This window comes from Haliotis rufescens, unplaced genomic scaffold (assembly GCF_023055435.1).
Source record: "Haliotis rufescens isolate VD_foot unplaced genomic scaffold, xgHalRufe1.0.p SCAF_3, whole genome shotgun sequence".
Classification (NCBI taxonomy): domain Eukaryota; kingdom Metazoa; phylum Mollusca; class Gastropoda; order Lepetellida; family Haliotidae; genus Haliotis; species Haliotis rufescens.
Window position 1 is genome coordinate 37222498 of NW_025964001.1, and position 24156 is coordinate 37246653.

The following is a 24156-nucleotide window of genomic DNA, read 5'->3' on the forward strand; positions in this document are numbered from 1 at the left end:
TTGAATACAGCAGCACTGAATATTTCGAGATACAAACTTAATCTTAGCCATTCTTGTTGCGACTCAATAACCTAATCTCAGCCTTTTCTGCCGGTGGTTGACAATAAACCAATCTTAGCCATATCTAATATTAACTCCACAATGTATATATAAACTCATCCTGGAGGAGCTTAGATGCCAAGGAGATGGTCTCAGATAAGCTTTAATTCCATGATTGTGTTGAGGCATTAGACTTGCACATGTCTCTTAGGCAATAATTATTAGTTTAAATCACAAGTTCTAGATAATGTGTATAATAAAAACAAGTTGTCCCTATAAGAGTGATTGAGTGAGTTTGATTTTACGCCGCTTTTAGCAATATTCCAGCAATATTATGGCGGGGGTAACCAGAAATGGGCATCACACATTGTACCCATGTCGGGAATCGAACCCGGGTCTTCAGCGTGACGAGCTAACGCATTAACCACCAGGCTACCTGACCGTCCCTATAAGAGACCAAAGTCCTTTTTTTGTACTGTCCACATATGTAGACTTACCGATTAGGAGGATAGAGTTAAAACACATCCATGGACTTTTCTTTCAGTACAGCCTTGGAGCAAGGCTAGGGAGGCATGTATACTTTGGATAACAAGGGGACAACTGAGATTGAATGCTGACATAATTATGAACTCAGGTTATCAACTTTCAATGGAGAAACAGACACAGATTGAGCAAAACAGTTCCACATTTTCAAGGAATGATTGTGTTGGCAGGCTCTGCTCTACTCATGATGCTTGCATCATGTCTGGCTTCATCACAGCCTATTGAAAGAGGCAAAGTGATTCAGAGATTCTTAGTGAAGTCAGAAATGTCCTAAATGTTTTCAATTTAAAACATCAACTTTACTTTTTTGTCTTACAGATTTAAACTTGCAGAGTGAAACAAGACACTGGCAACTTATACTACTCAAAAGAAGTTAGAGAACATCCAATGTTTCCATATGACTGTAGTTAATCTGTCATGACATGACATGACATGACACATTAGTGAGTGAGTGAGTGAGTATGGTTTTACGCCGCTTTTAGCAATATTCCAGCAATATCACGGCAGGGGACACCAGAAATGGGCTTCACACATTGTACCCATGTCAGGAATTGAACCCGGGTCTTTGGCTTGACGAGCGAACGCTTTAACCACTAGGCTACCCAACCGACCCCACATGACATATCAACTATGGTCATATGAAAACATCAGGTGGTCTTTAACTTCCTTAGAATAGTATATAAAAGGTAAAGATTGTCAGGAGGTGTAATGACGGGGACAACAGCTACTCAAAACATGATATTCTTGATATTAATTTGGAAATGTTTATTATTTAGCTGCTTGTATGATTTTCCTTATAAATATTGGAAAGTTGGAAGACTACAAATGGCAGATGACGCCTTCAATCAAACGACATGAACAAAGAATTTTGAAATAATATTTTCACTTTTACAGATATAAAGCGAAATGTAAAAAGAACAAAAAATTGTCCCCTTAATTATCATCCTAAATAGCTTTAAGCACAATCGTCCAGGGATCAACAGCATACTCCATTGACGAGACGATGAGGGTATTTGAATGAGCAGATGATTTCATCTCTCCTTGACAACGCAGCTATTTCAAGAATCTGGATACTATTCAAGTCACAACTGTGTTAGGAAAAGATCTCAACTCAACTGCCATTGCTACAGTTACAAAGGCCAAATCTTTTCTGAGGCTATATGATAATGTACATGACAGGGTTAAAAATATCAAACTTTGCTAAATAGGTTGAAATGAAACATGTACACACAAGGGAGCTATGTTGGTTGGAATGGCCAATAGGTCTTGGACAGTAACCTAGGCTGGGTGTCCGAGGCAACTAGTGTAACTGTGTGGTCAGACTCGGTGCCTTGTTTGACTGTGTGTCATCATATCCCATACTCATAATATAAATCACAAGCTTGTTTGGTCCACACTGTCATATAGCTGTAATATTGCTAGTGTGGCGTTAAACAACAAACCTCACGAACGTAGTCACTCTAGATCAGATTGCAAACTAATACAACAATAAAGAACCCAGGCTAAAAATACGGAAGATGCCTTTCAAAGACTTCAAGGCAAAATAACAAAGAATCCCATTTAAGTATACCACATCAGGTCTCCATGATGTATAGGGGATACAGTCACTGAACATCACAATATATAATAATAAATGGCCATGTATATCATGTATATTGTGCATAGTTCCACACCACATGGGCATGCTCAAATTGCTATTATCACCCCAGTCACTGGATCAGTGTGCACTCAACAATCATTCTCCGCTCCCTGGGGAGTATACAACCCAAGCTGCCTGTTAGGCGCACAAAGGTTAACAACCTCATCCTGCCGGGTACCCATTCACTGCTGGGTGAACAGAGGCACATTTCAGACAGTCACTTGCCCAAGGAGACCACATGTGTTACATGTGCTTCAGTGTGGGGCAGAAACGTAGCCCGAGACTCCAAAATGGGTCACCAATCCGAGGTCTCTCCCAGACGAATACATACCAATACAATTTCAACTGGCATCACTTATCCTTAACCATAAGGAATATGTGAACTTTCATTACTGTCACAAGAACAAAATTTGACGAGGAATTATATTGTCAGGTAGGGTGGGACGGGTAACTCCGGAACTCAGTTCGGCTCAGTCCTGAGTTGGTCCCGGGTACCAACAGGACTACCTGGACTCGTGGTTACTCACATGATATATTATTTAATGAAAACAACTTACTATAGCTCAGTGGTTACATGACAAGTCACGAATGTTCCCATTTAATTCTGACAATGCGCACATTCCTTTTGACTTGTACAAGTTTGAGTAAAGATAAAGCTTTAATCAACTTCAGTGTACGCATGATCAGAACGTTTTATACATGTAACTAAATAGTTTTTGCCAGGGCTGCGGTTAAACAATTACCAATCAGACATTTTGTTCCCAACTCTTGAGACCTACAGTGGGTACCCGGGTAGGGTAGGGTAAAAGGGAGTCAGGTACCTGGGTAGTAAATTTGGACTTGTCCCAGCCCTTTTGTCATGTCTGTTTTAGATCACGAGGCACATTAAAATCATGTCTTTACAAAACACAGAAAGTGATGAATAATAATCAAAGAGCACAATCCAGTTCACCAACATTTTTCTCAATCATTGACAAGCTCCGACACTTGATGTACATTAAGACAACATTAATCAATAATTACATTCACTGATTTGTTACGGACAGTCATTTCAAAGTCACTAATTGATTCTGAAAACCACAACATTAAATCATCCAGGACAGTTTCCCAAAATGCTTCATAAAATATTGAACAAGATGACCTTAGTCTTTTCATTCAGACAAAACGTTTCAAACTAATAGCATTAAAACCATTTAACACGCTCATAACAGAATTGCTTGCAGCTTTTTTTTACATTACATTATAGATTTGGGAGATACCATTTATAGGATTATCATTCTCAAAGGGAAGCTGATTCACAATTAGGGAATCTGTTCCTGATTCATTCAATTTGGGTTTTCTCTCCACATGGCTTAACTCAAGGAAATTAATTTCTCTAGTCACTGTGATTAACCTGACCACCCAGAGGGGATTTTTTCCACGTCTGTGCATGGCTATAAACTTGATAAACACTGGTTGAAGGGGGAAGCTACTCTGACATTTTACTGAAGCAAGCTGATCTTCAGACATGTGAGTTTGTGGAGGCAGAGATGTGCTGTGGGGTTTTCTACAGACTGCAATCACTTCCTAGAACCCTCTTATCTCAAGTAAGGGGAGCGCGTAATCATCAAAACTGTTGCAACATAAACCACATTGCAGTTCCGAAATACTCTCCGATATGCACAGCAATACATCAAATTTTATATCTTTAGTTTGTTCCAGTCAGGTGAACTGGGAAAGTCAAAACAGAAAACAAATAAAAAGATTTGTGACTGAATAAGGTTTGTTTGACACTTAAAACCACACTAAACAATATTCCAGTGACATGATGGAGGTCGTTAAATAATCAATATTCCAGTGATTGATATTGAGAACAATGATTCACGTCGACGGGGTAGGACGTCACGCCAAGTCACCAAGCCTGTCCACCGATCTTTTTGGTCGCCTCTTATGACCAGCACAGGTTGCTAAGGACCTATTCTAACCTGGTATCCCCACAAGTTTTTTTTTATTAATTTACAAAGATATTGCATAGGTTTGAATGGTAAGGATTTAATATTTTGGCTTTATAAGGACTTTGGCAGGTATGCTTTTAATAAAATTACTGATTAATTTTTAAATATACAAACCTAACCAATTGTGTGGGCAAAGAAACATAAATGTCAAACTATTTTCAGATTATGTTGACTCAAAAAGTCCACCTAGGTGTGAGTGAGTGAGTGAACGTATAACCTTGTAGCAAGCATTACTTCTGCTAAATCAGGGTAACCTGCACATGTGTATAAAATATACAACCTTTTCTCCTAGCTGAACTACAATTATTGTCAATACATATTCACACTTGTTAAGGCTATATCAAGATTGAATTTTACAGTTGGGAATACAGCTAAAAATTTCAAAGCCTTCCAGTATTTGATAATCAGAAGAAATTGTTAAACATGGATGCCCACTTCAGCTTCCATGGCAAACATTTATCTACTACCATAACAACGCCGCCTTTACAAGTGATAGCAGCACTGCCATTACTGCTACCCATACAGGATCAAAAGAACGGCCTTCCCAAGTCAATCAAGTTCATGCCACATCAACCAGGCCTCCTCAAATATGCTGGCCCCTAGGCAAATGTCAGTTCAATTAGGCCGAGACCAGTAACATTTTTTCTTGTGTGTTGGGCGCATTTGTGTATCATGCACCCCCTACCTACCCACCCCATTCTTGGGTACAAGTTTCAGCAAAATTTGCTTTTTTGTATGTTGTGCACTGTCAAAATCTACAACGTATTGCTGCAGGTGAACGAACACAATGTGAAATTTGAGATAAAATATTACAAGAAATCATAATTTATAATTTCAATTGTATTTCTTGTTGTGCTAGGCATTGTATCATATGCAGACATTAAGATTACCATGTGTATTTTTCTCATAAAATATGCTAGAAATAGCAATCAGCTGTACACACATTTTCTCCCAGATCGACCGGTGATTCAGTTAAAAAGTACCCAAGGTTATAACCTAATAAAATTTTCATGCAATGATCGGAAGAAATTGGATCCAACTATTATTCAATAATAATATAGTCTAATGCCTTGTTATTTTAGTTTTATTACTTAAAAAAATATCCTTTAGAGTAGCAGTTTCGTATACATTGTTTACAAATGGGACAGTTTGATGAACCATTCTTAGAGGCTTCCTGTGGTCTAGCTTTTTCAATTGCAAAAACTATGCTAACTGTTTGATTGGTGAGTGAGTAAGAAAACGTATAACTTTATGGACAACAACAATATCATAGTCAAACAACAATGTTGACTTTTTATCAGTCAATTTATGTCATATATGAAATTCACTCTCTGACACCAAAGGATAGTTTCATGGCATCAGTAAGGGTGATCGAGGTTGTTGTAAATAACGGTCAGTTGATACGATGAGCTGATCGGTTGGTTGACACATGACTTTCCAAAATTAATATAAACCAAGATGACAAAACAAGTCCAGATATTCAATGGACAGGTCATAACCAGACAGTGTAGTTGTAGATAACAGGATTAACTTGCAAACTTCAGGGCGGATTTGTTGACATGCATTTCCAGTATTAGGTACCACTCACCATTCTCACGAGTAATGCTTTTGCGTCAGAAAAAAATAATCAAGAATAATTCTTTGCGTGTGTTATGTAATCTGCAAAGCTGCACTTTTGGAAAGAGTGCACACGATACACAACAAAACAGAGTACTTGATTTGTTTGCATGATCAGGGGGCGAGCTGATAAAAGAATGGTTGTTGCAGAACTATATATACTACTCAAAAGAAGTTAAGGAACACCCGATTCTTTCATATTACTATAGTTAATCTGTAATGCCATGACAGATTAACTTCTACAATTTGAAAGAACTGGGTGTTCCTTAACATCTTTTGTGCAGTATAGCATGTAGAGATACTATTTGCAAATGTTCATAAACCTTTCTGACTGATATCCAAATAAGTCTTAAAATAGCATGTTACTGTGTGTGTTCTACCATAAACAGTTCACAGTAAGTTCAACGGCACCATTTCATTTCAACTGTGTGACGATGGATTTCATTGTGCATGTGTTCTGGAATAGGAATATTTTGTTAGGTTTTACAGCATTAACTCGTACACATGTGATTTGTCTATGAGCACCCGGAGCCTTCCTTGGGGACACTAACATAAATTTTCTTACAAAGGCTTTTGTATATGCTGTCCACAATTGCTGACCAAATATTTTGAACTGTCTTTGTAACCATTGGATGTATCATTTAGACATTTATCTGAACATGAACAGATGCTGACTAGCCTCTCAGTGTTGTCCAGTTTCAGTTTTTCTCAGTCTCCCACATGAGTCTTTCCAACTTTCCAGATCATGAAGAACTGATTAAAGACTCACCTTTTCAAGGTCACTTCAATTGTCTGAACTGAAATCTTTCTTGTGCACTTCGAGCAAACATCGGAGCCTAGTTATGCACCTTATAAGTGGACTATTATTGTGATGATTATGATTATTATAAAATATGTATATCAAACTCTATACTCACCATAGCCAAAGAAGAAGTGCCGATAGTAATATGCTCCATAATCCACATATTCAATCACATGACCTTTGTGAGAGATAAGGGGAGGTAACACATGTCCAGAAGGGGCAGGTGAAGAGTCCAGCACAGCCACCCCACAACACGCAGGATGTCGATACCAAGACATTGCACTATGAACATGATTGCTGCTGCTGCCACCCTGCACACGCTTCTGGGCAGTCAGCTTCGTCAGACTCACAACCCTCTCCTCTTCACCACCGATCTCATTCCGGAAGAAAGGACACGACAACACAAGCTCATTGCTCTTGCCGTCCCCTTCATCGGTCCCAGCAATAATGTCTGGGTCGTCCTTGTCTCCTGCGTAACTGTTCCTGTTGAAGGAGGCAGCAGAAGCACCTGTGGCAGTGTTTTTCATAATCCCTGAATGATTCTTGTTCTTTATATCACTCAAATTCACACCAACACTCTGACAATCAAAGTGTGCCAGAGCTTTCCTTCTATACCGTTCCTCCGCCCTACCGTCATCGGGAAAGCTACAGTCTGTTTTCCCTGTGACATCAGCATCCGGCTTACCACCGAACACTTTCTTCAGAATGCCAGGATTACCATCAGTTATTGACTTAGCACGTGCTTTCCTATCCTTGAATTTTGATTTGTTTTTCCCTTTGGGACTATCACTAATTTCTTCTGACTCCTTGTCCATCATTGCAGCACCATTAAGAAAGCGTCCTTTGGCATCGGCCTTGCCACGAAGCACTTCCTGCAACTGGGGCGGAGCAGGACTTCTTTGATCTGGGTTCTCATTCTGGTAGCCCCTCAACATAGCAAAGAAGTTCTCTGTGCTAGTACCCAGCTGATCTAGGGAGGAGGTGCTACCATACTCCCGATGAATTGTTCCAGGCGGAAGGCCCTCTTCCACAACTTCCACTGTGTCCATCTCAAGGTTACTATTGCTTCGGTACAAACCACGACTAGTCCTTCGAGATGAGGAAGAGGATTTCTCTACAGGTTTTGGGGGAATTGAGGGTTTAGATGGTGTTTTGGTTTTATCTATGCTAAAATTTTGAGTTCGTGTTCTGTTCGTGTGACCATGAGGGCCATGGAACGTCCTTGCTCGACTTCTACCAGTTCCTATCCGCTCGCTCATCGAGCTACGCATATCAATAATTCCTGCTTTCATTTGAGCACGATAGAAGTTATTAGACGAGGCAGGTACAATCCCTGAATTCAAGGCATCCTCGGTGGAGGAGTGTGCATATCCTTCAAGATAATCCTTACGGTCTATGTTAGAATGGCTGCCGGAGTAACCCCCCGACCGACTGACACTTTTACTCGAGTATGTTGGTGCCACTTGTTGCTGGTAGTACTCCACTGCCTGCATGGCTCGCTCTCGGACAGTGTCAAGATCAGGCTTGTTTTGAAATGGCTGGTTTTTTGTAGCCATAATCTTGCACTAATGCGAAGAATTACACTTATGCTTGCCAATACTTGCCAAGTGATCTTCCTCCATGATAAATAACACAAAACAATCCTTGTTTTAAAAAAAGAAACTATTCAGAAGGATAACCCTTCCTGCATCTCATTTACATATATTGTTATCCATCCTTGGGAAGATCTTGTCTCATATAACCTTGAAGCAGAATCCTTATCTATAGATTTCACATTTTGTACAATCGTGATTCATCTCCACACAGAAGCAGACGACACACAAGCCTCCATTTCCTATTGGTGCTTGACCAGCTCTCATTGTCAGAGTGGGGTTACACAATTGTAACCAACAGTTTCCTGGCCTGCATTCAGAGTGACTCCGCCACCCTCCCACCATTCCCTTCAGCAAGATAAGGTCCCACAGACTTCACCTGCAACAGTAAGCAGATTAAATACATCAGATGCGTTTCCTGTCAGAGCTCCTCTCACTAGTGTCGACTGACACACTACATTCTGACCACTTAAAAGAGACATGGCCTTAATAGTTAATTAATTGCTTCTATATATAAAGTACGTGAGCCTATTCATAGAGGCTGCATACGAAATCAGATTAATTAATTTCGTCAAGGCAATATCATGGGATAAGGATTGGTATATGAAATGGATGCTTCAAGTCAATGATGTAATTAGTGTTCCTGTTTGGCATGTTTGTTGGCAGTGTAATAACATAAACATGGTGGTTTTCTACACAATGTGTTGTATATAGCAGTTATTACATGATGGGGCTTAAGTAGAAAGAGTAATTATAATAACCAAGATGGTTTTCGCCACAATGTATTGTATATAGCAGTTATTACATCATGGAAATAATGATGTAGTAACAGAAATAATGATAACCAGTTTTCCACACAACATATTGTATATAGCAGTTATCACATAGGGACTGTACAATACCTGTTATTTACACCAAATAAAACGTTTGTGACACCTCCATAATAATGAATTTCAGGGTATTTGTGTTCGTGATTTTTTGCTTCGTTTTTTTTTAGAATAGTTTTTCGGAATATATGAAAGTACACTTCTTCAAAGAAAAGACTACATTTCCTTGACCATGTTGAAGTATGTTGTTTCACAAAGTCCCATATGATGCAGAACTTGTTTGTTTTCAACCTAATGAAATACAATTACATGTAATTCACTAAGCCAAAACCAAATCAACCAATCACCAGCATACACATGTGTAGATCTGTAAGACTCTAATTAAACAAATAATATCACATATTCTCTGTCTATCAGTTTATAAAATACCATTAATTAAAACATGTCATTTATTAAAACAAAACACAAACTTAATCATGTCCCATATTTTCTGAAAAGAAAAATACAGAAAGAACAAATAAGAATTTCATCTCAAACTTATGTAGAGATCATTCAAAACCATATTTAAAGAAATCCAGGAATAAGAAAGAGTTTCATATTTGAAATATACTGTTTGTGAAAGCAGCATCAAAAGAAATCTATCAGGGCCAAAAAATACAATGACATAACACACAAACAGCAAACATTCTCTTCCACATTACAACATAAAATGTCAATGCCAAAAATAACCAGTCTTGATTATCTGCCGAAATAAGATTCCATTAGGCTCAAAAGACAAGATAGTGGTGAAAATTGTATGAATCGATCCCTGAAAGTCCCTGAAAAAGGGCAAGCATGTCCTACTATACCAAAAGCACCCGCCACTCACAAAGTTTGCATAAAAAATTAAGTGTTTGTTTGCTGCATAACACCGCACAGCACTTCTCCTGCCATATAACGATGGCGGCCTGTAAAAAATCGAGTCCTGACCAGACAATCCAGTGACACAATAGCACACTCACTGATTTTGTTGAAACTACAAACCAAAGGTTAATCTTGAATAATGTCTACCACGTACAAGTGCAGACATTCTGCAGCATAAAAGTAAGAGAAACACTTTGGACTATTTGTAAATTAGGGAACATTGAGATTTCAATCAAGTTTTAACTGTAAAGTTGCCAACATAAATCCTATTTCGCTCTAATCACATCACAGAATACCTCGCGTCTGACTCATCCTCTTCTGAGGTGGACTCAAGCCCTGATTAGCTGTTGCGCTGTCAACATTGACCACGATAAATGTCCAATCAGAGCCTCACGCTGAATCAATAGAGATGCTAATTCTGACAAATTTAGCAGGGATTCTGACACGACACAAACCATTCTGGAAATGAAATAAGAAAAACTTCCTTGATCAGTATGTGAGATGTTTCGATAAACAGTGAGTCTTCTTAACATTCATTCCAAGCAGGGACTTCACAGAAAACCTCTCAAGCTTCAGTAATTAAACCATCCAACTTTTTTCTCTGTGTATGCAAACTTGAATTTCCCAAATCTAAAGGATTTGAATTCTGAAATTCTCTTTAAACCTTCCTCATGTATAAACACATACGCTTCTCAACATATGCTATCATGCATATATTCATCACTTAGTAACGAGCAGTCTATGAAAGGCTTTATCTGTCTTGGAGAAGTTCCTCATCAAAAAGCAGCGAGATCAAAATGGAGAACTTGTCTGCAGCTCCACAATCTTGAAGGGTCTTTCGTAATCTTCCCCTGACAACTCTTCAACCGCATCAAGACCAACAAACACATGTGCAACTATTTCTCCCAATATTCCCTTGATGGCATAAAAAGATTTACACTTCTAATTGGTATTCTCTCCAATACTCTTGGATTCCATTTTTTGTTAAATCTGTCCAAATTTCATACTGATATATATCCAATAATATCACTGTGAAGAGTGAGAAGTTTTACTTTTCATCCAACACTGTTTCAAGTGTGAGATATTATCATTCAAAGTTGAAATAAAAGTAATTGATTTTAGCCATGAAACCAATTACAGTTTTATAAGATTCTCCAGTTGGAGGCAGGGCATGAAATTGAGTGAAAATATTGACAGATATAAAATTGATTGCCTCCAACTGAGTGAAATATTGTTCTGATTCTTACATGTAATTACTTCAAACCTGAATGAGATTGGTTAGAATTTTGGTGAAAAATTGCAAAATTAAAATAACATGAAAATGAAAGTCATGATGATGATATATTACCAATACAGTATCAGGAGTTGACATTGCATGAATTGACCACACAGCTGATCATATTTAAATGTAAGTACTTTGGGGGAAAAATAGCAATCTCATCAAATTGAGGAGGTAACAGTATTCCAGTTATATCGCGGTGTGTCAGCTTAATGTGGGAGGAAAGCCCGAAGTGATGCAGGTCTCAGACGTTTACCACTTCGGTGAAACCCACGAGCATGGGTATGGTGTTGACAAACCTAGAAACATAATCGGGGCGAACCGTGATTCGAACCCACAATCATAGGTTTCTGGCGTGCCCAAGGGACGCAACTCTGCACAGCGAATCGCGGCGCCTTAGACGACTGGGCCACCTGTGCCCCCTGAGGAGGATGAAGATGAGGATGAAGATGAATATGACGATAAACTACCATATCCAGGGCAAACACCATGTACATAAGCCCACTATGCCATAACTCATTTTTGAACTTTTATGACATTTTTTTAGTGAAAATGCACCGTGGTATATTCTGTATGTTGTAGACCAGACAAGCTTACCTTTTTCGTGAACACCTGGTGTCCTCAATGGTTTTCAGTGATCCATTCATATAATTGTCACTGCTTCTTAATTTATTTTTACGCCCAATGGAAACTGCTTCGTCAGATAATCAAGGCTGGTTATTCTGACATTGACATTAAATATTTACAGGCTGTGAGTAAGTATGGGGACAAAATAACGCTCCCTACAAGTTTTCGACATTGGGGATGGTGGAAGAGGAATGAACTTTTTCATATATAGAGGATATTATATTCATGTTCATGTCATAGTATGTTTACAACACGAGTGTCGTAAACAGAGTATGACATGAACACGAATAAAATGTTCTATTTATTACTGAAGAAGATGTCTACATACAGAGACAGATTTTAGTGTTTGCCTATAAGGACAGCAGGTGGCAACAGCAGCGGAACCACAATTTGTTGAATGACGTCAACAATCTTCAGCTATGACTCCGTTGCGAGTGTGACGTCATTCCGACCTCATGCCACAATATGATTTGAATGACGTCAACAATTCCGTCCGGATGGCGGAAACAATACACTGTTGTCTCGTTACGTGATATGACCCTAGGGCACATGTGTTTTTTTTGAACCCCAATATGCTTGCCTTCGTAGGTAATAAATCAATATCTTAGTCACACTGAAATTAGATATTTCCAAATTATTGTTTAAAACTTTTTTTCATTAAGTTTTATTTTTTTCCTTAAAAGATTGCGACAGTTATATTTTCTACAAACATTAACTTTTCAATGTATGCAATAATTTACTGTGGCAGATATCTCCCAATATAATTGCAGAATCTTCCCAACTATAGAAGAAGAATATGACATTCACTGTTGATGGAACAAGACAGAAAGTAAACATTCTCTCCATAGACCACATGACATTATGTTGTCTTTTACTCAAAGAAATGCCTTTGTTTTTTAAGACAATTCCAGGCCTTTCCTTTTCCTGCCCAAGGTGATTTGAATTACCCACACAAACAAAGAAACCTGTTTCAATTTTAGTATTCTTGCCAACAGGTGACTTTTTTGTCTGAAAAAGGATGGCATGGTATTCTCGACCACCGCACGTTAAATCATGCACGGGATGAGAATGAATGCTTACAGGATGAGTTGTGGTTGCAATAGATGAGATTTCCATTTAATAGACACATCAACACATCACTGTCGGCTGATGGGGAATCAACAAGCTGCCTACCTTCAGTGCACAACAGAGGCTTTACTGTGGAACTCGTGGCCGATTTGTAGTCCAGGTTATTACCCGCAATTCATAGTTCCATGAAACACCTGTGAAAGACAAACCTGTGTGGGTCAAACACTGCATAAACTGTCATTTGAGAGTCTTGTGAGGGAGGGTGGGGGTCTCGAGGGGAGGGTGAGGATGTAAACACTCTTCATGTTGATATACTGACAGAAGAGATGGCATGTGGGTCTTAATGAGTGGGTGTTGTTATCAGTGTTAATAAATTACAGAGTATGAAAAGTGCCAGATTATAGGTGTTAATGGATGCAGGATGTGTGATGTTGGAATCCACAGATGTGTCAGTCAACAGGTGGGATAAACACCATAGGTGATATTACAGAAGGTGTTTGTCAGGGAAAATGAAAAGGATAGTATTTCTGAAAATGATGTAAAACTTTGAGTGAGTGAGTGAGTGAGTGAGTGAGTGAGTGAGTGAGTGAGTGAGTGAGTGAGTGAGAGTCATGATGCTTTTAGCAGCACTGCAGAGATATGGCAGGGAGCACAAAGAACAGGCTCCAACAACATTGGAAACTCTCACACAAGTTTTGTTTGTTTGTTTGTTGTTTAACGCCGCACTCAGCAATATTCCAGCTATATGAAGGCGGTCTGTAAAATAATCGAGTCTGGACCAGACAATCCATTGATTGACATCATGAGCATCGATCCACGCAATTGGGATATAATGACATGCATCAACCAAGTCAGTGAGCCTGACCACCCGATCCCATTAGTCGCTTTTTACGACAAGCATAGTCGCCTTTTACAGCAAGCATTGGTTGCTGAAGACCTATTCTACCCTGGATCTTCACGGGTCAACAATATAATTGAAATATCCAATATTGAATGATGAGGATAAGGGCTACAGATAGTAAATTAGTAAATTTGTTAAATTCATGAGTCTAAAAAATAATAATGCAATATTGATGTAATGTATCTTAAGTTTGTGGAATTAACTTTGAGAAACATCATTCATTGTTTGTAATATTATTTCTGTGTTTAACATAGATCATGAGCCAAATATGTGAACAGCTTCTGTTCTTAAACATAATGTTTCACAAACAAAACTTCTCACAGCTTTGACAAGAATCCTAATCCCATGGTTTACTGCTGAACCAGACCAAGGTTCCACCATTGCGAGCCTCACTGTGAGGGTGTATACATAGATTTATACCACATGGGAGAGGGAGTAAGGATATTGCAGGTGGGGCAGCACATCGCAGCCATAGCACTTTCTCACACTGTTGTGTCATTCACACCACCCCCACTCAAAGCCAAACAGATATACATTACATTTCAAATCTCAACCCACACTACCATCTTTTATGATGGCCACTTGTGGTAGGCTGTTAAATGCAGCTATATGCATAAATCTTGCAAAGGTCCCGATAACCCTCCTTTTTGGTTCCTCAACAAGTTTTTATTTTCTTATCAATATCTAAACACTCCTGTTGCATCCCAGCCCTACCTAGACAGTCAACCCTGTTGAACAAAGTTCCACTGTTACAAGCAAAGCAGCCTCTGAATCTGAAGGTGAAGCATGGATACTACCCTTGCTCCAAGGCTGTATTGAAAGAAAAGTCCATGGATGTGTAGTAATTCTATCCTCCTAATAGGCGGGTCTAGATATATGGATAGTACAAAAAAGGACTTCAGTTTCTTATAGGGACAACTTGTTCTTATTATCACATAGTCAAGAAGTTATGATTTAAACTAATAATTACTGCCTTAGAGACTTGTGCAAGTCCACATGGATACACATAGAACACAACAATAAGTGCACTTCTCAGGAACTGGGTTTGCGATAACCAAGAAAACATAAATGGTCTATTTCTGTCTCACCAATTAATGTTTATATTACATGGGTACACGGAGGAGGGATAACATTAATAAACCAAGCTGACATTGCTATCACATCCACAACAAGCCTGCAGTGCTAGATGACATCATGGACAATTTATTATCATTCATGTAAGAAATCACGTAAATATTTAGCTATCTTATCTATGAATTGCAATTCTGTTTATACAAAATTGGGAGAAACGCTTTGGTATGTTCTCCGCCTACACATGCAACAAAATTCCATTGCACCATACATTAGCCAACATCCAGCAAGAAAGTCCACCCACGACTGGCTGTTAAAGAACATGCTGAGCGTTTCCTTCATATCTTGGACCTGAATCATTCCAACACACTTTCCCACCCACTGGGTACAAAACTGCCTCCAACCAACAAAACCTAGACACACTGGATGCACTTTCAGTACCCTCCATACACTCTCTTACCCCTATCCCACCCCAAAACCCTAGACACACAAGATGCACTTTCAGTACCCTCCATACATTATCTTACCCCTACCCCTATCCCCTACCCCTACCCCAAACCCTAGACACACTGGGTGCACTTTCAGTACCCTACATACACTCTCTTACCACTACCCCTATCCCACCACCAAACCCTAGACACACTGGATGCACTTTCAGTACCCTACATACACTCTCTTACCCCTACCCCTATCCCACCCCCAAACCCTAGACACACTGGATGCACTTTCAGTACCCTCCATACACTCTCTTACCCCTACCCCTATCCCACCCCCAAACCCTAGACACACTGGATGCACTTTCAGTACCCTACATACACTCTCTTACCCCTACCCCTATCCCACCCCCAAACCCTAGACACACTGGATGCACTTTCAGTACCCTACATACACTCTCTTACCCCTACCCCTATCCCACCCCCAAACCCTAGACACACTGGATGCACTTTCAGTACCCTCCATACACTCTCTTACCCCTACCCCTATCCCACCCCCAAACTCTAGACACACTGGATGCACTTTCAGTACCCTCCATACACTCTCTTACCCCTACCCCTATCCCACCCCCAAACTCTAGACACACTGGATGCACTTTCAGTACCCTACATACACTCTCTTACCCCTACCCCTATCCCACCCCCAAACCCTAGACACACTAGATGCACTTTCAGTACCCTACATACACTCTCTTACCCCTACCCCTATCCCACCCCCAAACCCTAGACACACTGGATGCACTTTCAGTACCCTCCATACACTCTCTTACCCCTACCCCTATCCCACCCCCAAACTCTAGACACACTGGATGCACTTTCAGTACCCTCCATACACTCTCTTACCCTTACTCTTACTTACCCTTACCTTGGTACTAGTGGAAGACAAACATCTAGTCACTGAAAAGAACATATTTTATAGAAAAAAAACCCCCACTTATTAAATTATCTTAAAAAAATATTTTAAAAAGGATCCCAGAGATTCTCTTCATTAAACTGCAGTAATCTAGACTTGCCCACTATTATAGACTTGCATGGGCTGTATTGGGTATATTTGTCTCAGGGTCTGTATGACAGACTAACACACTGGATGCACCTTCAATACCTTCTAGATGTTACCTCACACAATCATACACATTTCATACACAATCATACACTTTCCCACACACAGTGTCTGAAGAACACTCGATACCCTCTCTCTCCTCCCCTAGCTTCACACACTGGAAATACTCATACACAAGACATCCTCCCAACTTCCAAAATGGTTGCCCCCATCTAGAAACGCAGTAATGCCCATGACTTCTCCGATGGTCTGGCATTGCCTTGATTAGACACATAAACTACCTGGAAGTTACATGTAACACTCGATACCCTCTCTCTCCTCCCCTAGCTTCACACACTGGAAATACTCATACACAAGACATCCTCCCAACTTCCAAAATGGTTGCCCCCATCTAGAAACGCAGTAATGCCCATGACTTCTCCGATGGTCTGGCATTGCCTTGATTAGACACATAAACTACCTGGAAGTTACATGTAACACTCGATACCCTCTCTCTCCTCCCCTAGCTTCACACACTGGAAATACTCATACACAAGACATCCTCCCAACTTCCAAAATGGTTGCCCCCATCTAGAAACGCAGTAATGCCCATCACTTCTCCCATGGTCTGGCATTGCCTTGATTAGACACATAAACTACCTGGAAGTTACATGTAACACTCGATACCCTCTCTCTCTCCTCCCCTAGCTTCACACACTGGAAATACTCATACACAAGACATCCTCCCAACTTCCAAAATGGTTGCCCCCATCTAGAAACGCAGTAATGCCCATCACTTCTCCCATGGTCTGGCATTGCCTTGATTAGACACATAAACTACCTGGAAGTTACATGTAAGTTGCTCCACACAAAGTAACACGCTACTCCCATCATCTACATAATCAAGATTACCAGATAATAAACAAGCAAGTGTCATCACCTCCAAGGATGCAGACAACCATCCCAGATCTGCCTTGTTTACGATATGCAGGACTATCAAATAGATACCATCAAAACATAAAGAAGAAATAAGGAAAACGTATCAGCTACTTGGTAACGTGTTTAAAACACATCACGCATGGCACAAACATATGCACACCTTGAAGTTTAACTCGTTCCACCATATGCCGTGTCAGCAACATCAACACTAAGTTACCTGTTTCTAAGCAATATGGAATGCTGGAGATTATAAATACACATGGAGCCGAAGAACGGTCCTTATAGAAGATGATTTCTACAACCAGTGATACATTACAAGTTGACCTTAACAGCCGGAGTGAGTGAGTGCTTTGTGTTTTTTCACAACAGTGATTTGTTTGTTTGTTGTTTAATGCAAAAGTCAGCAGTACTCAAGCTATATGCCATCAGTTTGTAAATACTCATGTTTGGACCAGGTCCAGTGATTGATATCATGAGCATCGATCTATGCAATTAGGTTACAATGACATGCATCAACCAAGTCAGCAAGCCTGACCAGCCAATCCCGTTAGTTTCCAACTCTAGCCCGGGTCTTCACTGTGGTATGCAACAGTGAAACCCATTAGCAGGGGTTTGGTGCTGGATGAGGGTATAATCAATGTGTATCTGGGATTTGAACCACCCTCAGCTGATCCGGTACAGGGATCTACAGTGACTTAGACCTCTGAGCAACTGGTACAGAACATTCCTTTTCCTTTGACACAGAGTGCAATATGGTACTTTGTTTTTTGATAAGCAATGCCCAGATTAGATCAGTGCCAGGTGCAAGCAGCAGCACCACCTTATCTGCAGCATATATTTCTGCAGTAAACAAGCATACCGTATTTCCTCGAATAGACATCAGGACAAGACTTTGTTGTTTAATGCAACACTTTAATTACATCATTAACCTGACGTCGTGTAAGTAATCTAATCAGGACCAGACAAACCTGTGATTGATATCATGTTTGTTTGTTGTTAAACGCCGTACTCAGCAATATTCAAGCTATATGACGGCGGTCTGTAAAATAATCGAGTCTGGACCAGACAATCCAGTGATTGACATCATGAGCATCGATCCACGCTATTGGGATCGATGACATGTATCAACCAAGTCAGCGAGTCTGACCACTCGATCCCGTTAGTCGCCTTTTACAACAAGGATAGTTGCCTTTTACGGCAAGTATGGGTTGCTGAAGACCTATTCTACCCTGAAATCTTCACGGGTCGATTGATAACATGAGCAATGTCTTATGCCATCAGGGTACGATGAGACTCAACAACCAAGTCTTTAAGCCTGACCGCACAGTCCATTTAGTCGCTGCACCCAATAGCATATATTTACCTTTAACAGCTACTGAGTGGAACACCACAATGGTAAATTATGACCTAGAGCTGGATCCTGTATAACAGTGAAAGAATTATACCCCATTATAAACCACATTATGAAAGGGGTGGGCCTAATAACTTGTAAACCACTATATTGCAACATAGCTGTTGGCAATACGTATCGTAATACAACCTTTGCGTATCAATATTTTCCAATACAGTTACAGAAGATTTATATATTATTATATAAATTATATCTACTATCTTTAGGCATTTGGATGGACTGGTTTCCTATCTAAACCATGTAAACAGCACACGCTTCACGCTGTTGACTTTAACATTCCATGTTGACGACATAATAGAAAGTCTTGTTAATCCATACTACACATCTTGCAATCTAAAGTCAAGATTATTGAATGAAGAAGTACTATTTCAACAGTACAAATATATATGTTGAGCCCCCAATACATATCACAAAACAGTGTCCATATTGTGATATATTCCACTACGACTTATGTGCCAACACGTCAACCCTAATTATGAAGTCTCTAACTTTCAATGAGGAAATAGAATCCAGTATTTTCATACACAGTGGATCTCTAAGAAGCACAGGATCAATATCATGTCCAAAGAGAAATACATACCTGAGGTGTCTAGTTAGAGGAAATACGGTATTTGTTAATTCACTACTCTTCAGAAGCCCTTCATACGTTGAAAAAGACTGATGAAGAGGAGTTACCTTTCCGTAACCGCAGACTTGATGAAACATAACTGTGCAAGCATGTTTGTCAATCAAAATTTCAAAGAAAATACAAATATTTCACCTTAAGAAATGTCAACACATACAATATTCGTAATCAAGTACACACAATGAAAACATCAGTGCATTATGTGGAGGAATTTTCTATACTACATCAGAAAGCTGAATAAGTCATTGAACGTGTTGGGTTTAGCCCGGTATATGTGCACATGTTTCAATGGTGAATCATGAATAGAGCAACATGTCCCATAGATTTCACACCTGATATAACTCAACACAAAACCTTCCCGTCAACTCGAGACTGAACCTCTCCGCAGACTGGCAGTTGACGTGATATATAATAATTGACATTGAGCATTCAAGGAATAAATAGGTGGAAATTTGTGATGAAAATTATAGCTATATAATTGTGTTTCATTTCGGTTTTAAGAGCTTTCCTTTCCCGCGTTCTGTATAACCTGTTGCCTTCTCTTATATTAACACATATACAACACTTAAGAAATAACTTTCATACGTGAAGAAATTCTTGAAGTAAATATAACTATGAATGAATTTCATATCGTCATTCATGACCTACCACTACTGTATTTCATCACTTTACGCTATCAGCTATTGATTCATAAACATTTATGTATCGTGTTGAACAGAAATATGATGTACGTAATATCTCTATGCATAATGTCCATTATATCGTATATTTATCTTTCATGTTCATATTTACATTAATTCCCAAATGTAGCTAGGTGGTACCCTGCCCAAAAAGGGAGTAGTGTACAATAAAATTCTTCATTCTTGATTTAGAAACTACCTTTTTTTTCCAGCGTCCTTTAAAAGTCATAATTCACCATAATGTCCAACAGTTATGAATAAACGGATATACTGAACACGACAGAGCGAACAAACGGATACAGTGAACTCTTACAAAATCCCCGATTCATCTCCTTCATATTATCATATAAAATTTACATACATAGTGAACTCTCAACAACAATAGCAAACTAATATCTGATTCCCGTAAATGTTTTGACATGTTTGAAGGAAAATATGAATACAATTGTGTTTAATACCATTTTTTCCAAGTGTTTCTCCCAGTGCCCTTCACATGTGGTACATGAGTTCTGAAATAACCTTTCAATATGTTACCATTCTTGAAGACTATGCAGAGTTCCCCTTATCCAGCATCCTTCATAACACTTACTGAGAAATAATCATGATATGTTCCTGACTTTATTTAGGAGGAAATGTTATGCAGTAAACAAGAGACTGAATTGCTGAAGATAGTTTGTGTTACAGTCATCAATAGTCCCAAGGCAACGCTCCGGTCATAAATTTGATGTATTGCATAATCTACTGTCTTACATATTTCAGCAATGACGGTCCCTGTGCTATTTATTTGTCACATTAGGCGATGTTTTATTTGTTTGAAGGTTTAAAGATCCACTGACCCTTACATTTTGAGAAAAAATAAATGGAAAATGAAATAAAATACCAACACAAGACCAAAAAAACCAATGGAAATTAAGAACATTTTAAAAGAATTTTTTCCCCCACATATTTCATGAAACAAACTTGACTGTTTGCTATCCAGAGTTGCGTTTCTCTGTTATGCCAGGATCTGCTGGTAGCACATTCAAATTCCAGATTTGATCCAATTATCATCCGTGGTGTGTCAGCACCAGGCCCGTGCTAATAGAAGCTTTGTTATGCTGGTATGCAGTGGTATAACTGTAATTCTGTTCAACTTCTTCATCCCAATTTTGTGGGAATATTGCAAAGTACTGGAAATTATTTTACAATAGAATATATACTACTTAAAGGAACTTAAACTACACTGATCTTTTCCTACAACTGTAGTAAATCTGTCATGGCTGGTGGGTCCTGCATCACCCAGCCTTCCAATTGTGGGTGTTCTTTAACTTGTTTTGAGTAGTATATGTTATTTCAAATTGTTTTTTCCTATTACATTGTGAAATGGGCCTGACTTGAGTGAATGTACAGACCACTGGATCACCGTCCCCAGCAGTGATGGAGTGGCTTGTCTGCTTGTAAAGGTTACTCAGCTCACTATTCGAGGCAGTCATGTTGTTTTACAACATGGTCCTCCACCTACTCTCACACTGTCAAGTTGCTTACTCTTACACCTACATCTACGTTAACTTCTACACCATCAACTTTTCTATACGAACATCCTCAACTTTGTCTTCACCTCTGTCTTTGCTTAAACCTCACCACATGTGCATATGTACATGCAAGTGCGTGTGCGCATGCCCCTTTCGAAGTGTTGAGAGAACACTTTAACCCCTGGGCTGTCTTACCACTCCTATAACTAAAGAGTAAACATTCAGCGAAATCAAAACAAGCACTCTGCTTTGCCAAGAAAATATCAATCCATCAACTGTTCATCAAAATTCAGAAATTATAGGCTTGTGTGGATGGTCATAGAAACATATACAAAGGTTTTGAAAAATGAGTACAGGTAGACCCATTGATCACCACTTATTTTGGAAACAATATGAAAGAAGGTTATGTGTAAAAAAGGTTCTACAGAGTGAGTGAGTGAGTGCAGGGTTTTACCTGGACATACAAAAGTGGAGGTCGAGGGGACCCCCCAAAATTTATTTTAAGGGTCCTTACAGGCAACATGAGTGTCCTGTAAAGTAATATAATGGTGTAGTGTACTGGAAGTTTAGATAATTACTTTAGAGCCTGGAATGAATCAATGATCATGTGGACAGTGAGTGAGTGAGTAGGGTTTAGCACCGCTTTAAACCTTATTCCAGTTATATCACGGCGTGTCAGCTTAATGTGGGAGGAAAGCCCAAAGTGATGCAGGTCTCAGACGTTTACCACTTCGGTGAAACCCTAGAGCAAGGGTATGGTGCTGACAAACCATGAAACATAATCGGGGCGAACTGGGATTCGAACCCACAGTCATAGGTTTCTGGCCCAAGGAACTTAACTCTGCACAGCGAATCGTGGCGCCTTAGACGACTGGGCCACCCCTGCCCCCCAGTGGTCATGACAAATGGCTGTAATAACAGACACCCACAACTGCTCTTGATGTGCTGTGAGTAGAATGAATATTATTGTGCATCCCTCAGGACGCAGTACAATTTTTTTCTGCATTCATTCTCAATATTTGTGCGTACTGGACTGGACATTTGTGTGTCTCGTAAAACCCTGTGAGTGAATTCCATTTTATACCTCAGGGAGTAAAATTCCTTCTATGTATACGTAGTAGTCACACAACAGGTGCATCTATCTCATATAATGTCAGCAAACAAGCGTGGCCAATCCCATCTCTTAAAACATTAAAGCAACAACTAAACTGTCAGCTTCCTCATGCTAGTAAATAAACAATTCATTAACCTAGTTATCTTGTAATGTTTCAACATAGGCATTGAACAAAGCCATGGCAGAAATAGGCTCCAGTTTCACATTCAGCAGGATGGGGAACAAGAAAGCAGGCAAGATGAGGTGAAGGTCACTGATACCATCGGCCAATGGACCAAGATGAGACAATTTCCTCCACTGCTGCAGGTGTTACTCGTCATGGCGTGTACCCTGGTTCAACCACACCGGAAAGATTTCCCATAATGCAAATCACACATGTGGAAATGAAAACAGGCTGTTCTGTATCAGGACCGAATAAAAACACAGTAAGAAGATGGAGATCATATACTATTATTCAAAGCTTATTCATGAAATGGAGGTAGTCCAACCCAAACAAGCAAGTGGCTTGACAGCTTTCGAAACAACAAGCAATGAATTTAAACAGATGGGGAGTTAGTGAGTTGGGTTTAACATTTTTATTGTCGCTTGAACAGTATTTCAGTTATATACTCCACATCATCATTGAAGGGTCACCTAGGTATGCAAGGTGTCAAACACGAACATATGCCATCAAGCGTCAATAGGTCGGAGTATGTTGACAATGTAATTAACAGTTGAAGAACATGTTGTTTAGGCCTATGTCACACTGATTAGATGCTTTTATGAAACTGGACTAAAAGACAACTTTTAAAAACAATGAAAAGTGCAAAAACACACGCTTGAACACACCGGTGGTTTAGCCAATGTATGTGCAATGCATGACAAGTAACAGTCAGTGTGGGTATACAATGGTTCATTCCAGATCCAAATGAACTGCACTCTTTGTTAGAAGTTGAAAATGCAATGTTTTATTAATACTTTAAATGATGCCAACCTGATATACTGAGTCCTGCTAGCATTCCGGATGCTGCGGGGCACTATGCTGGATGCCATAATTTGTGGATGCCAATATTTCAATGTTCAAATTTATTTTTCATCTGTATTTCTTATTGAAAAGACAAATCAATAAAATATTTAGCCCTAAGCTTATGAGCACGCATGGTCATGCCTTCCATGTTAAAATCTAAGTCTATTTTACTGAACCAGCTGTGTACACCGATATGATTCAAGAATCCCTAATGGATGCCAAGACATATTAAGTGGTATGCCAGACGCCTAGACAGAGGGTGTTGGCACCCTCAACGACGGCAGGCAGACACCATCAAACGGGGTAGACACTATGAGTCAATCATATGAGTCATTGCCCATTTCCGATTAGTTGCTTTTAAAGCATAATTTCATATTGTGAATTACTAGTCCTTGATTCTCACTCGTCTCAGACAAGAGGCCAAGTCGAACACGA

At 39.5% G+C, this 24156-nt stretch overlaps 1 protein-coding gene across 2 annotated transcripts in view; it reads right to left on the bottom strand.

Moving 5' to 3' along the window:
• Positions 1 to 24156, bottom strand: part of LOC124118786 (signal-induced proliferation-associated 1-like protein 1) — a 114970-nt gene that overhangs the window by 46325 nt on the left and 44489 nt on the right. For both annotated transcript variants that reach the window (XM_046481075.2, XM_046481067.2), the window contains exons 3-4: positions 13036 to 13124; positions 6750 to 8605 (exon numbers count right to left, since the gene is read on the bottom strand). In XM_046481075.2, the coding sequence (XP_046337031.2) occupies positions 6750 to 8190 (1441 nt within the window). In that variant the 5' untranslated portion in view covers positions 8191 to 8605; positions 13036 to 13124. The remainder of the gene's footprint in view (positions 1 to 6749; positions 8606 to 13035; positions 13125 to 24156) is intronic.